This window comes from Ips typographus, linkage group LG1 (assembly GCF_016097725.1).
Source record: "Ips typographus isolate SLU linkage group LG1, UJ_Ityp_2.0, whole genome shotgun sequence".
In the NCBI taxonomy this organism is placed as follows: domain Eukaryota; kingdom Metazoa; phylum Arthropoda; class Insecta; order Coleoptera; family Curculionidae; genus Ips; species Ips typographus.
Genome location: NC_138422.1, coordinates 19,424,799 through 19,441,948, shown reverse-complemented (window position 1 = coordinate 19,441,948; position 17,150 = coordinate 19,424,799). Strand labels below are relative to the sequence as shown.

Genomic DNA, 17,150 nt, shown 5'->3' with positions numbered 1-17,150 from the left:
TAAAAACTCATAATAATGTAGGTACAAAAATTGTTATAAAAATATTGCAATTTTTTATTTACACATACAAGGGGTAATCGAAAACAACTTTGACTTTTTGTATATAGCAGGTGTTATTTTTTTATGCACTATCAAGCCCTGAAATATGAAGCATTTATTATGAATACAATCCAAATTAAAAAGCACTAAAATAGTGAAAAAAGCGCTTAAAAAACAAAATCATTTTCCTCAAAAAAGCATAAAAATCTCTAAAAAGCACCAAACCTTTTCAGAGATGCAAAATGTTTTACTTTTTTTGAGTTCAAGTTCTAGACATTTTTTGAAGCTTTCAAACTGCTTCAGCAGCATACGGAAGAATTTAGATTGTTTTGAAAACTTTCAACATTTTTTTAAACTACTTGAGAAGGTTTTTGGACAGTTTAAAGAGCATATTGAAGGATCTGGAATACTTTAGAGGCATTTGGAGAGCTGGTCCCTTGCTTCTAGACTATTTGAAGAGCGTTTGAAATCTTTTAAACTGTTCTGGAAACTTATAGACTGTTTTGAAAGACTTCCGACTGCTTTAGAAGCATTTTGGAGTTTCTGTAATATTTTGAAATCCTTTTAAACAACTTTTGGAGCATTTGGAAGGTTTCTGGACAATTTGATTTCTTGGAGAGTTAAAAAAAGTTTTGAGAACTTCTAGACTAGTTGAAGATCATTTAGAAGCCTTTAGAGTGTTCTAAAAGCTTTTGGAAGCTTCTAGACTGTTTTGAAAAGCTTCCGACGGCTTTACCCATTTGGCAATAGATAATTGGTATGTTTTTGTCTCTCAGAATCCTTCAATATCTAAATATAGCAAAAGTCATTATTATCACTTAGGGCCTAGAATGACCCACTGTGCGACGTTACAGAACCAATAAGATTACGTCAAAACTCCTGCGTTTTTTTGTCAAAGGAGTTATTTTACACATATAACCGCGTTTGCAATTACCCGTATTTACATTTACCCCACTTGACTCTAATATTAATTATGGTAAAAAAATTGAAAAGCTCGATTTGCCAAAAACTCGTTAAACCATTCAAAAAACAGCAGCAAGTAAACACAAAAAACTAAAATCTGTCAAACGGCGTGTTTTTGCATGTTCAATAGTTGGTTGCTTTTATTATTGACAAAAAGCAAAATTTCTCGAAACCCGGACTCTAATTATGATTATTTCCCTTATTGTACTAGCAGCCAATAAAATTCAATGAACCTTTAAGTAGTTCGACCAATGAGAGCCATTATATACTGAATAAATCCCTAGTTGCTAAAATTTTACACTGATTATTTCCTTCCTATCAATTTTGACCAATCGCTATCAAGAATTAGTATAACAAATGTAAATTTTAAGTGGAAAAATCACTTGTCAACAACTGTCAACTTAGCTGTCAGCAATTTTTCCGGAAAAAAAAATCGAAAAAATTGCACACTGCTCACAACAACATAAAGAATAGTGTTACCCTTTCTAGCTTGAAAGTTATTGTTCTTATTGTTTTAATTAAAATAAAATGTTTATTTCTCAGGAAATAATCTTACCAAATATCCCTCGTGCATCTAATTTTTCCTGTGGAAAAATTGGAATACTCGTTTCTAAGTAATTTGTTTTAACAACTAGCATGAGCGAGAGTGGTTTTAAAAATCATCCGAGTCGAAGACGAGTACTTAGAAACTCGTTTTTCCGAATTTTTCCGGAAAAATTAAATGCACTAGGGATATTACCCCTGAATAAACACCTCCTACCTTTTTCGAATACGATTTTTTGAAGAACATTTGATATTAATCGAAACGGGATTTAGACACATAAAATTTAAGCTATTTTCTTCAATATTAACAATTAATAAATCACTATAACGTAGTTTCCATTAAAAAATTACATAAATTAAAATATTATGACGTCTGATTGTCAATCTGAAATGTAAACAAAAATATACATGAATTACGTCTTCGAATATGGTAAGACCGTTTTTAAAAAATACAAATTACAAACTAGTACAGAAGTATATTATGTTACATTAAAGCACTTCATAATAATTAATGATGCAATACGCGATGACACTGGTTTTGTTCATGGAACTGCATACTCAGCATCTGTCCTGGTCTATGGAGGTGGTACAACCTCGTGACTTAACTCCTCCATCCCTTAAATTCAACTGTACCATTGAGGGAAGTTGGATTGGCTGATGCTCAAGGGTGACTTCTATTTCTTGTTTCTTCTTGCAGAGGGCTTGGCCGAATTTCTTGTAGCCATAATACGCAATCCCTGCTATATTTGGGCAGGTTTCGAAGATCGTATTTGACCTTGAAGATCTTGAAGTCCGTCTAACTTGATATCGTCTAGCTTGAAGTCAATTTCCATGGAGGGAATGAAGCTTGGCAACTCATTATTGTCCGGGAAAAATATGGGCTGTATACTAGCGTTGACTGCCTTCTGGTCGTTGAAAATTGTTCGGTCGTTCATCATGATTTGACAACCCTTGGGAATTTCGGCGATGTAAGTACCAATCAAATTCAATGTTTCCATTTGTGTTGGGCATTGTAGTTTGATTAGTTGCTTTTTAGGACTTATCAGCAACCACTTGTCAGAATTCGATAGTTGATTGATCACTGGATCGTTGAGCTGGATATCGATTGGTTGACAGGCAGTACTTTCTTTAATTTGCGATAGTAGGCACACAGCGCAAGGACTTTCTTCATGGATTTCCTTTAAATCTTTGTTAGCACATAAATATAATTGTGCTGTGATCTCATGGCAAGCTTTATTTCGATATGTATAGTGCAATTTTGATTTAATTAAAAATCTATTTCGCGGTATTATCGCCTTGAACTGACTCTCTTTGAAAATTGGTGCAGAGTATAGATGGAAAAGTTCAAATTTTTCATTTAGAGTTATAGGAACATGCAACAAATACGTCACTCTATTATTCAAGATAAAGCATTCTATATCTATGAAATTAAGGAATAAATTGATGTTATAGAGTTCCGGTTTTAACGGCATTTGATCGGTGCCTATGCGATTTTCTAGAGCTTTCAGCTCTTTAAACAAGTCTTCGGTTTTTATTATGCTTGGATGTATTGTTCTTAGTTTGCAAAAAGTAATTGAATTCTCTATATCTTGTAATAATGAATCTACAAAAGTATAAAGTTCAATGATTTCAATTAAAGAATTCCTGATATAGTTAGAATTCTCTGTATAAGTAGTTTTTTGCACAATCCAGGAGATTTGTTTGATTTTAGACTCTAAGACTTTTTCGTGTTTGGCAACCTGATTGATGGTCTCATTGAATTTAGAGACAATTTCCAGAGAAATTGAAATTTGTTTAGACATACTTTCTGTTAAACTTTTTTGATTGGTTTGCATTTCTCTGATAATTTTGTCGTATCTTTCACCATCGGACGCGTCTAGATTACCGCTTATGGCTTTGAAGACTGAACCTAACATATTAATTAAGCCTCTTTTCATCCTATTAGGATGAGGAATTATTTCCTTAATTTTGTCATCAACTCTATTTTGAGTGATTGTCAATAACTGAATATAAATAGCGTTGTCAGCCAAATATTCACCGTGAACTTTTAGAATGTTCGTAATATTTGATGCTTTTAAATGCAGCTTATTTATTTCACTAATTAAAGGATTTAGGTCATAAAAATGGATTAGAGTGTATTTGTAATCAATTAATTTTGCTTGTCCTAATTTTATAGGAATTAACCCAACATTGTCAGTTAATTCTCGTAGGGCAACCTTATCCTGTAATCCGATACTGCTACGAAGCAAAATGCTGCTGGCGACCAGCCTGAAAGTAAAAATATAACTTCTGTACACCTATAATGATATTTTGTTAACTACTAAGTCAAAAACTTAATTATATACTAAAATCTAAGGTTCACTAATATTTGCAATGATAGTATTTAATCAAAGCTGTATGTGTTTCGTAAAGGTCTCTTTACGTTTGCCATATGGATTTTTCCATGGGCATTAGTCATAATAGTTTTACGTTTTTTGTTAACCCTGGTAATTTTTTCTGGCTTTGTAAACTTTTCAGCTAGTTTTTGTCTAGTATGCTTTTTTAAGTAGACATTTTGACCAGCTTCAAACAAGTCGGGATTCTCACGGTTCTGATTAATTTTGCTGACACGTTTTTCCTTACTTTGTGCAAGTTTCTCGTTAATCGTGGAATATAAGAGTTTTGTTTGTTCTTTATGGTTTGTAATATAATCCGATAGCAACAGTTGTTCTAAGTTTACATCAAACGGGTCATTGTCAGTAATATGACCGTTGATGATATCAATCGGTTTCATCTTGGTTGCGGAGTGAATTGAATGGTTATAAGCCATAATTGAATAAGTCATTTTTTGGTTAATACTTGAATTATTGAAATTTTGAGCATTCAATAGCTTTACATGTTCGCAATCGTTGAATGTAATCTTTCAATATTTCCATTAGATTGAGGATGGTGTGGCGAAATGAAATGAATTTTGACTTTATGCAATTGCAGCAGTTCAGTGACAACAGAATTTTTAAACTCAGTACCGTTATCCAAAATTATCTGTTTTGGAACTCCGTGATGAGAGAAAAACATTAATAGATTATCAACAATTTCTGTTGCCGCTAATGATTTGAGAGGGTACGCTTGCGCGTATTTCGAAAAACTATCCAAAATAGTTAAAAATTTTGATTGTTCTAATGTGTACGTGTCCATATGTACTATTTCAAATGGCTTTGTCGCAGTTGGGGTGACATTCATTTCAATATTGACGGGATGTCTGTCATATTTTGTTCTGATACAAATATCACATTGATTGATATACGTTTGGATTGATTGTTTTTGATTAGGCCAGTAATACTTTTCTTTAATTCTTGAAAGAGTTTCATCAATTCCTCGATGGTTACTTTTACCTTGGTGGTAGCTTTCAATTATCTCTTCAATGTCCCCTTTATTTGTGACGTCAAGAAGTTTCTTTAAACACCTTTTTAGATTTAATGAAGGCCACCTAAAGTATCTTCTTACAACTTCACAAAACTCTTCGTATACACCCTGTTCCTCAAAGTATATGTGATACTGTTTTTCAGGAACTATGTTTTCTTTAATAAACTTTAAGATATCATCTTCAAAGTTATTTTGACTAAGTTGAACTATCAATCGGCGTTTCTTTTCGAATAGTAGTGTTAATTTCGGTTTTGCCGGTGAATGTAAAACTTTAGAAATAATTACCTGGTTTGCACCGTAATTGACTGGTATATCGATGATTGGTATTCCTACAATTGGGTCTTGATCATTTGTGTGAATTGTATCACTGTCGTCCTGTTCGTTGGGGTTATTTAACTCTTCAGTTTGTTTTTTATTAAAGTCAGGTTCTTCGTTGTCAGTATGAACAAACATTGAAACTTTGTCTATATTCTCATTTTCCTGTTCTCGTGACGTCGAAGGTCGTTGTAATATTGATTCCTGTCTTGTTTCTCTCTCTAATTCTCTATTAAATTCTTCCATATATTCTTTTAGAGAAAACTCTTGATCTTCTTTTGTATGCAACTCAATGCGTGACAGTGCATCAGCATTTGTATTTGATGTCCCTTTTTTATAAAGGATTTTATAATCATACTCTTCGAGTTTGATTCGCCACCGTAATAATTTAGAACTAGGATCCTTAAGTGAAAATAGCCACTGTAAAGGCTTATGATCAGTAATGATGTAAAATTTTTGACCAAACAAATATGGACGAAAGTATTTTGTTGCCCATACAAGACAAAGGCATTCCTTCTCAATTGTGGAATAATTCCTTTCAGAATCATTTAATGTACGCGACGCGTACGCCACTGGAAGATCTCGGCCTGGAGGTCGTTGACTTAGAACTGCCCCTAGAGCTACGTTGCTAGCGTCAGTTGTTAAATTAAATGGTTTCGAAAAATCAGGGTACTGTAAGATTGGTTCGTTGATCAACAAATTTTTACAAGATTCAAAACAATCCAAAAATTCTTGATCATGCTCAATTTTTGCTCCTTTCTTTAGACACTTTGTGAGAGGTTTCGTAATTTTTGCAAAATTATTTATAAACCTTCTATAGTAACCTAACAATCCGAGAAAGCCTTTAATTTGTTTCGTATTAGTTGGAATAGGATATTTCTTTATGGCTGAGATTTTGTCCGGGTTTGGTTTGACACCGTCAGGGGTGACGATATGTCCCAAATAAGCAACTTCGCGGCGCAAAAATTCGCTTTTGTCCAGTTGTACTTTAAAATTGGACTCACGTAGCCGTTTGAAGACTAATTTCAAGTTTGTTATATGCTCTTGTAAAGAAGTAGAAAAAATGATTATATCATCTAAATATACTAAGCATTTTTCATTTTGAATACCTCTCAAAATTGAGTCCATGACTCGTTGAAAAGTCGCCGGTGCGTTCTTTAAACCAAATGGCATTCTTAGGTATTCAAAGTGTCCACTTTCGGTACTAAAGGCTGTTTTGGGAATATCTTCTTCTTTCATTTCGATTTGATGAAATCCTGAAGCCAGATCCAATGTCGTGAAATATTGACATTTACCTAATTTATCCAACAGATCTGTAATATTAGGTAAGGGAAATTTGTCATCTATTGTTTTCTCATTCAACTTCCGGTAATCTATCACTACACGCCATTTTTGTTTACCGGAAGCGTCCATCTTTTTAGGTACTACCCAGATAGGACTTGACCACGGACTATTTGATGGTCTGATTATATTTTGATCAAGCATTTTAGCTATTTGACTTTCTACTTCCTTTTTGTGTATGAAAGGGTACCTATAAGATTTTGTATAGATTGGAACTTCATCTGTTGTTCTAATTTGATGTTTTATTTTGGTTGTAAAGGTGAGTGGTGTATTTTCTTGGTAAAATACGTCCGAAAATTCTTTACACAATTTTAAAATTTCTTCTTTTTCTTCTTCATTTAGGTGATTTAATCTTAATTGGTTAAAATCTAGTCTTTGTTTTGGAGAGTCGTCAAAATTATTAAGGTCTATGTTTTGAATTTCTCTGTGATTAAATTTTTCTACGGAAAGGGGTTCAGAAAAATCTAAAGTTACAGGCGAACATGAGTTATTTAAGATAGTAGTTAATGGATATCCCTCTTTTGCTATTGTTAAACATTCGGGTATCTCACAATTATGAATTTTTTGATGTGGGATAATTATTTCACCTTTAGTGATATCAGTTTTCACTCTTATCACTTGTTCAGTGCGAGGTGAGATGGTTATGCAATTTAATACTGGTTCTGCTTTGTAAAACATAAGTTTTATCTTTGCATACGGTGTAATTAAATATCCGCTGTTAAAGTCGATGTTTGCTTGTAGTAACTTGAGATTATCTAGCCCGATGAGGCCGTCGAACACGTTGTGGAACTTGAATAAGTAGAATTTAAGATTTTGCTTATTAGGAAGTTTAAAAATGCTAGATGCTGGAATTAAAGCACTGTAGCGATGTGCTGACTTTTGAAACACTGTACTAACAATGAACGGATCATCAATTATGCAGTTATTGTAGTACTTTTGAGCTAAATTAGGATTAATAAAAGATTTTGTGGAACCAGAATCGATTAGAAGTTTGATGCTAAATTCAGGCAATGAAATATAAGATAGTTCACTAGTATTAGTAGAGTTTAAAGATATGACTAAGTTTGATTGTCCTTTTGAGGCGTCATCGAAAAATTTATATTTTTCTCTTGCGAAACTGAGTCACACTCATTGTCAAAAGTAGGGTTTTCTGGTGTCTCTTGTGAATATGAATACTCAGCGTATTCTGGGTTATATTCGTAGTAATTTGTCATATTATTTATATTTGCATATTCGGGGTTAACGCACGCTTCTGGCAATGCATATTGATCAAATTGATCGTAATTTGAATTGGACTGCGTTTCAGCGCTGTACAATTCTTCAACAACGTACTTAGGTTGATTATTTTGGAAATTTCCTTGAAAGTTTTGTGAATTTGGTTGAAAATTAGGCCTTGGAAAACGATTATATTGAGACAAAGGTCCTTTTGGGCCTGAAGTGCATACACTCATCGGTTGTGGTGCTGGTAGTGATTTGTTTTGATTGGGCTTAAATACGTTTGATTGATTTGGCCTTCCAAAAACTTGAGAGTTTGTTGGAAACCGTTGCGGCATTCTATTGAAATTTGGTCTTATATTGATGGGTTGTGAAGGAAATCTGTTGAAGTTACTCCTAGGCATAAATAAATTATGCGGTGTCTGTGCATTGAATGATGCAAAATTTTGTTGCGGTTGTGCAACAAATGGCATTCTGAATTGCTGATTAAAATGATTAGCTTGGGGTTTAGAATTTGTTTTCATAACCTGCGTGGATTGGTGTGGTAATCGGTTAGACATATTTTGGAAATAATGATTATTATATTCCTGCGAAACGTACTGAAGGGCTTCAGCTAAAGATCTGGGTTTCATACAACGAATCGTTGTCCCTATAGGTTCCTTTAACCCTGATAAGAAAGTTTTTAAAGCTAAATCGTTATATAGTGATTTCTTTAGCATTTTTCCACCATCGCTAGATTCGTGGCAATCTATATAAGAACATAGTAAGTTTAATAAGTGTAGAACTCTGTCATAAAATTGGTTTGGATTTTCATTTTGATTTTGTCTTAACATAACTAGATCCCTATTTAAGCAAGCTTCATCCCTTTGATCAGCGAAATTTCGGTGAAGAATAGATTTTAAGTCTTCCCAAGTGGATATATTTTGAATGTTTACAACAATTTTTGCTGTACCCGAAAGTTTTCCGATCAAACTGTTTAACAGAAAAGTATTTTGAAAATCCAATGGATTAGATACATTATAGAAATTATCAATTAAACTTTGGCAGGTTGTCAAATACCTGTTTAAGTCATTAGGATTCCCATCGAATTGTGGGACACATTGTAAGTACTCTGGTTTAAATTGTGGCATTGTAAAACTATTTAAAATACGATTAGATAAATCTTTTACTTCTTCTTTTATAATTAGTGGAACTTGAAGCAATTTTTTAGAATTATCAATAGAGTCAGTTAAAGGGTTATCAGAATTTTCTATCGATAAGCTACTTAATTCTTCAATAATTGTGTCTAAATTCGACATGAAAAAATTGCACACTTACATAAAAACGATGACCTTGACCATATTCTGCCTATAAGGGTCCAAATCTTCCGGATGGCGATGTGGTCCAACCAAAGTTTGCGATCCTTGCAAAAGTGCCCGATGCTGTGACACTTTCCACCAATATGATGAATTCGCTGCCCGGTAACTGTAAAACTCGTCGATATGCCCTCGAACAAGTCTTTTTTGATTATCGAACTCGCGAACTATTCGAATCTGTCACAAATCGTTATACGAAAAAGTCCCTCAGCGATTGATTGTCTTTTGACAGATCCTACCGACTGCGCCAATTACGTCTTCGAATATGGTAAGACCGTTTTTAAAAAATACAAATTACAAACTAGTACAGAAGTATATTATGTTACATTAAAGCACTTCATAATAATTAATGATGCAATACGCGATGACACTGGTTTTGTTCATGGAACTGCATACTCAGCATCTGTCCTGGTCTATGGAGGTGGTACAACCTCGTGACTTAACTCATGGCTGAACGAAAATCTGTCGTCTGCTGGGGTGAGTTCAATATTATCATTAATTTCATCACGTTTAGTTTAGTATTTGTGTTCTAACTAAAGTGTTTTATTGTTAATAAACTAAAATGTGGGTTTTCAGGAAATAATCTTGACATATACCCCTCGGCGTTCACGTTTTATCACGTAAAATGTACATTGGTAGGTTTTTTGCAAAATTTTTCTTTTAGGCAAATGGTTTCGACTAAATAATTCTTTGGAAAAAATCCGTCGAAAAAATTATCGTCGAATTATTTAGTCTCAATCATTTTCCAAGCAAAATTTTGCAAAAATCACCTATGCACGGTTTACCCGATAAAACTTGAACGTCTCGGGATATAACCTATGAAACTAATTAAAAGTAAAAACTTGTTTGCTTTCTTATATAAACAGATTATATAAACACTCTATTAAGATTTTTGCTATAATTTAACATTTTTGTTAGCTTAAAATTTGCTTATCATTTGTTGATAACTAGTCAATTATTTTTTAATAGACACTGTATAGTCACAAGTAGTTTTCCTTTGATAAATAGTCGAATGCAATTTCCGTAATCTTAAAAAAAATTTATATTTATATCTCGGTCATTACTCGGAAAATCTAGTAGAAATATATAAAAGGTTTAGCGCAAAAATAAAATTACAGTTAGAAGATAACTACCCTATAAAACTAATCAGTAGTTAAACATCTAAGCTTAATCAAATAAAAATGAAGCTAGTTTTCGGATTTGTTATTGTGGCTATATTCATCAGCTCAAAAGGTAATGTTGTAATTATTTTAAGTATGGTGTTATAGTGATGTTAAAAAATTTAAAATTGTCTTTAATGAAGAATATTATTTACCTTTTTTAGAATAATATTCTTACTTAAATATGTGTATTAAAGTGAAACACAACAGATAACAATCCTAGAATATACCAGGTGTCCAAGAGCACCCTGGACATAGGAGATTAACATGGGAAAACGGTTTTGATTTTTTTGCGCCTGTACGGTTGATTTGATTGAAAAATCATAATAATGAAAGTTGTAGTACCTATCACGGACTAGTTTTCTGTATTTTTTTTCAGATCTGTAACTTGAGCCCTTTCGTCGTAAAACACAAACAAAACTGAGAAAATTTTAACTTTTTACCTGCAGTGTATAAGCGGTTGTCGAGCAACCGTACCAGCAACAATGATCTGTTTACCCGTTGCCTGACCACCGCCTACTTGCAGGCCTAAAGTTGAAATTTTCTCATTTTTGTTCGTGTTTTACGACGAAAGGGCTCAAGTTAGAGATCCGAAACAAATACAGAAAACTAGTCCGTGATAGGTACTACAACTTTCATTATTACGATTTTTCAATCAACTCAACCGTACAGGCGCAAAAAAATCAAAACCGTTTTCCCATGGTAATCTCCTATGTCCATGGTGCTCTTGGACACCTGGGATGTATTTGGACTAACAAAATGAAAATTGTGTTTTTTTGATTTATTAACTATTATTTTCACTTTTAAGTGATTTTTTTATTGTTTAAACGTGTACAGAGAAACATAGCTAGGAAAGTGTAACTGAGAGAGAAACATAGATAATTGCATGCCCAAGACAAAGACAGAAAACCAAATAAAATATCTAGTAGGCAAAAACTTCGGGGCAAAGAAACTTATCTGATGGTATCCAAGAACATTCCAAGAGACATTTGACAACATCGCAGCAAAGTTCCCGAGTACTTGGACTTTTCTTAAGTCTTTATGTCGCGTATGCTATTATCAATGTTTATCTGTCAGTTACTTGGTTTTACATTGGCAGTATTAGTTTAACCACACCTGTATAATCTGTTTAAAAAATATATGGACAATTTTAGGACACCGTTGTAAAACTTGTTACATGGACGTTCAGGTTAAAAATGATTCAAAAACTGGTCAACAATATTAAAAAAATGTTACGGAATTTACTTATATTTATTCTGCTAAATAAAGTAGTGTTTCTCGTAGAAAAAATATTGATCTTAACTTTTGTGCAAGTGTCTGCTCCAGCCATCGTGTGTACAAAACTTAGGCCCAAATTCAGAATCACAATTGAGGATCTCCTCATCCTCACCTTACAAGCTCTTAAGTTTACCCTCACTTGAGCATAAACTGAAGCCGTCCTTAATTTCCGAATTCAAAATACATACGAGATGTAAGGAACTGCTAAAGATCTAATGAATACAAATTTGCCATTAAAAGTAGAGCCATCTAGCAGATTTATGTAGAACTGTCCGTTTGATAAACAAACTGGCCTTCAAATTGACCGTTTTTACATAACCTCATTTATTTAAAACATTGTCACTTAGGTTAATCTGTTTGTAAATGGTTTGTGAGCAGACCGGTGAAGAAAAAACTTATCTCACAGAATTAGTGAGTATCGTGAGTTAGTGGAATCGAAAAAAACAGGAAAATGAAACTTCATCATCTTCTATATAAACCAAAAATTAAAAAAAAATTATCTATCCTATATTGTTTAAATTTATGGAAATTTGATGCAATTTTTGGGGAATATTTTACTCAAAATAATTTATTTCAAACTATGTAGTATACTTTACTTTACTATTTACTACTAAAATACTATTTACTTTACTAGACTATTTAGATCAATTAAAACCACAAAACAAAATTTACAAAACCGAAATTACCACAAAATACTAAAAGTGAGATACGGTTAACGAACCTAACTAGCTACCTAGAATCCTGCTCAATTCTGACATTAGTTGAGGTGGTAAAGCGCATCTTTTCCACAACTTTTTGTTAATTAATATGAAATTTTGAGGCGAGACGCAAAGAAGCAAAAGGTAAGGGTGAGAAGCTCCTCAATTGTGATTGTGCCCGTTTTTCGAGTCTCATCATGAAAATCTTGATTATTTGAAGAAATATACGGAAGTTACTTTATCGCACTTTTCTGAGTCTCTCCTGAATTATTTGTTGAGGTAACTAAAAATAAATGACATTTTACCGTCCTCCACAACGTGTCATTATCAAAAATAAAATAAAATGTTTTAGTTTTTAATAAACATCATCATCTTCTAGGTTTTGATGTTGGAGACGTCATTAGATACAATTCTTCTATTTAAAATGTTTCGTTGTTAAAATTTAACTGAGTTCGGTGATGTCTAATTAATGTTATGGTTCAGATTTTATCTAAAATAGGTAACACAATTTGTATTTTCACAAAGGGCGTATTGTACATAATATTAATGCACAATTTATTAGGTTAGAGCGTTATCATCTGACAGTTGGTAATCATGATGTCAAATTGCATCAAATCAAATATGCAAAAATCCAATATGGTGCCCATAAGAAACATGAAAACTGATGATGATAACTAAAACCGAACTGTCTGTTCTGAAATTTGATATTATCACGTGTGTCATTTATTTTCAGTTATTTCATCAATTTATTGAAAAAATAAAAATTATTTTACAAAAATTTCGGCATTTTTCGGATACCTCCGAAAATACTAGGATTTTTTTAATCAGTTTCGGTAATAAACAATGTGAGTCTTCTTAAAAAGAGTAGTTCTGTGTTCAAAATAACGGGTGTTCAATAATTGTTATGGTCAGGTCGCTTATGTATGGCAATTGTCACAAAAAGCGTATGTCTCAGATAACGTTGCAAACAATTATTATATGACAACTGTCAATCCGCCGGTTTGATTTCAAACCATATACGGACTTATCAACGGCCCTACGTTCATACTAGAACGACAGAACCACAGCCAACTACGATCATAACAATTATTGAACACCCCTTACCTTTCAAGTACAGTCAAATAAAGTACAATACCAGCTTAATATATAATTTATTGTAGCCCCTGCCTTATGTTATAATCTAAAACTATAATCATTCTGACAAACGATCTATATCATGGTAATATATATATGGTAAATTTTGACATTTAAAGCAGTGCAAAAAAATTTATGATACATTTTGCACGGTCACAGATATTGCCAGTTTACATAGGTTTTAAAACGGTTAGGTACAAGAATAGTGAGCAGTCGGATTTGCGCCTAACTCTCAAACAAATGGTATGTTGTGTGTTTGATATCATTTAAGTTGTTTTGATTTCAGCATATTACACATCTGCGAAGAACACTGCATCAACTTTAACGGCCTCATCGACGACTTCTTCAAGTAGTGAAACTACTGCATCACCTTCAACGGCCTCATCGCCTTCTTCAAGTAGTGAAACTACTGCATCACCTTCAACGGCCTCATCGCCTTCTTCAAGTAGTGAAACTACTGCATCACCTTCAACGGCCTCATCGCCTTCTTCCAGTAGTGAAGCTACTGCATCACCTTCAACGGCCTCATCGCCTTCTTCAAGTAGTGAAACTACTGCATCAACTCCAACGGCCTCATCGCCTTCTTCAAGTAGTGAAACTACTGCATCACCTTCAACCGGCTCAACGCCTTCTTCAAGTAGTGAAACTACTGCATCACCTTCAACGGCCTCAACGCCTTCTTCAAGTAGTGAAACTACTGCATCACCTTCAACGGCCTCAACGCCTTCTTCAAGTAGTGAAACTACTGCATCACCTTCAACGGCCTCAACGCCTTCTTCAAGTAGTGAAACTACTGCATCACCTTCAACGGCCTCAACGCCTTCTTCAAGTAGTGAAACTACTGCATCACCTTCAACGGCCTCAACGCCTTCTTCAAGTAGTGAAACTACTGCATCACCTTCAACGGCCTCAACGCCTTCTTCAAGTAGTGAAACTACTGCATCACCTTCAACGGCCTCAACGCCTTCTTCAAGTAGTGAAACTCCTGCAACAACTTCAACGGCCTCATCGCCTTCAAGTAGTGAAACTCCTGCAACAACTTCAACGGCCTCATCGCCTTCCTCAAGTAGTGAAGCTCCTCCAACAAGTACACCGGATTCGTCTTCGTCAAGTACAACGGACTCAAATACCAATGGAAGTTCTACGCCAAGTGGCAGTCTGAAGTTTCTGTTAAGCACATTTACAGTAGCTTTGTTGCCAATTTATCTTTTATTTTGTTAAATTGATGGAACAATAAATCTTTTAAAAATATATAATTTTAATTTATTTATTTATTGTGGAAAAGACTGTGTGTTTTTTCAATTTGTGTTGATACATAGTTTAGACGTTAAAATGTTTTTTACAACTATAGAAAAACATAGCCTCCATGAAGATAGTAATGACAATGGAGTGCATTTAGTAAATCTTGCAGCTTCATTAAATATGACTAAAGCTAGCACATGCTTCGGCCATAAAAACATCCATAAGTCAAATTGACCTCACCGGATGGTAGAACGAGAATATCAGAACAGCGTGTAACGTCAAAGACTTTAATGACTGGGAAATATACAAGAAGAAGGAGTGGAATGAACACAAAAGCAGGATGATGGACAACCGCAGACTTGTGAGATTTGCTCGCGACAAGTCCCCTGTGCAACAACCTCACCAAAGTGAATGATAATTGAACAGGCGACTCGCCTAAGATCAAGAATCAAAATGAAGAAGAAGGGTCGAAGAAGGAAGTGGTCAATCGATGGCTCAATTCACCACAACGGTCTATTTTGAATATTGATAGTTTTAAGCCATGATAAGACTTTGTCAGCTGTCAGCCAAAAAGCCATGGTGTCACCGCTCTCAGCCAAAAGCTAAGTCACCGTGTGACAGCTGAACCGGATTAACTCTTTTAAAGTTAATCAAACCATTTATAAATTTTACGTTTATGTCATTTTGTTTTTTTTTCATACTTTTTATAAACTAAAAAATGCTTTGTAATAGTAACTGAACAATAATTGAAACTTGAAAATGTCCACCATGTTTCTACGGTCAAGATTAACTGTATGATATTTCATAGCTCGCAAGACGATTGTGATTCCATATGCGTTAAATGAATAATAGGTTAGGTTAGGTTAGGTTAACACGGTGGTCCGGGGTGGAACCCACATAGGCCAGAGGCCCGTTGTGATGCCGTATGGGGTGGTTACCACCCCCACCATTATCGTGAAAACCAGTAGCTGCTGTTAATAAACTGCATGAGGCTTTTGATACCAACCGACTGAAGATCGGATAGGTTGTCAAAAAGGGGCTGTCCCATAGCAGAAAATCTTTTTCTGGATAGGGCAGGGCAGTGACAGAGTAGGTGGACCATCGTCTCTTCCTCCTCCTCATCTCGACAGCTTCTGCAGAAGTCATTTTGTTCTAGGATTCCCATACGTGCAGCATGGCATCCTCCAAGCCAGTGTCCAGTAATGGCCGCAATCGCGTTTCCAATGGAGTTTCTGGAAAGAGATAAAATATCTTTAGTGCGTCGCAGGTTAAGCTCCGGCCATACCTGTCTTGACGAGGTGCAAGAACGCTCCTCCCGCCACCTAAGGTTGGTTAGGCGGAGTATTTCCTTCCGGAGGAGCGACCTTCGTTCAGCGATAGGTGCCCCTGGTATAGTATTAGCGGATATAGCCGCGAGCTTTGTACCAGCTCTTGCTAATTCGTCCGCCATGCAGTTGCCTGTTATGTCCCTGTGTCCGGGTACCCATACAACATTGACTCTTACTTTAGTCGCCAGCTCATTTAAGGCTTCACGGCATTGTATAGCCGCCTTTGAGGTCAGGTAGACCGAGTTTAGAGACTTGATGACAGCTTGGCTGTCACTTAGAATAGATATTTCATTAGACTCAAGTCCACTTTGAAGTACCCATTTGGCTGCTTCATTTATAGCTACCATTTCTGCCTGGAAAACACTACAGTATTCCGGCAACCGAAATGATAGATTGAGAGGTGGGGACTCTGAGAAGACTCCACTTCCTACTCTCCCCTCTAGTTTTGAGCCATCTGTATAAAAAAGCGTCCCATTTGGCTTAACTAGGTTCGCCGTCCATTTTTCTCTGGACGGAATGTCCACTGTGAAATTGCGGTCGAACATCGGGGTGGGTTTCGTGTAGTCTGTGTTTATTAAGGTGAGATTAAATTCTTTCAGAATCTTGGAGTGGCCGTAGTTTACTTTAGGCCATCGTGAGACTGCATTGAGTCTGAGAGCAGCGCTGGCTGCGCACTCCTTTCCATATAGGTCTAATGGAGTTAGATGTAAGATCATTTCCAGGGCTTTTGTCGGGGTTGTCTTAAGACACCCCGTCGTGAGAACGGCAGCTAGTCGCTGTGCTTTTCCCACCCTTTTTCGGTTAACCTCCTTGCATAGGGCTGGCCACCATACTAATGATCCATACATAAGTGTGGGTCTTACGACCGTCGTGTATAACCAATGAACAATGCTGGGTCTCAGCCCCCATTGTTTGCCAATGGTTCTTCTGCAGGTGTATAGCGCAACTGTCGCCTTTTTCACCCTTTCCTCTATATTTTCACTCCATAACAACTTTCGGTCAAGGATAAGTCCAAGGTACCTAGCTCGTTCGGAGAGTTTTATTTCTTGGCCCCCTATATTGGGAAGACGAAAAGAGGGTATTTTGTGCTTCCTTGTGAAGAGAACTAGTTCCGTTTTGGTCGGGTTTATCCCTAAG

General features: G+C 35.2%; 2 protein-coding genes across 2 annotated transcripts in view; both read left to right on the top strand.

The window, feature by feature from the left end:
- The window catches only part of LOC145731918 (trissin receptor-like), a 394,457-nt gene that overhangs the window by 255,461 nt on the left and 121,846 nt on the right, over positions 1-17,150 (top strand). The gene's annotated exons all lie outside the window — the stretch shown is intronic.
- Positions 10,244-14,699, top strand: LOC145725654 (uncharacterized). Its single transcript, XM_081974493.1, has 2 exons — positions 10,244-10,406; positions 13,730-14,699. The coding sequence occupies exons 1-2, from the start codon at positions 10,355-10,357 to the stop codon at positions 14,662-14,664; spliced, it is 987 nt and encodes a 328-aa protein (XP_081830619.1). The 5' UTR covers positions 10,244-10,354; the 3' UTR covers positions 14,665-14,699.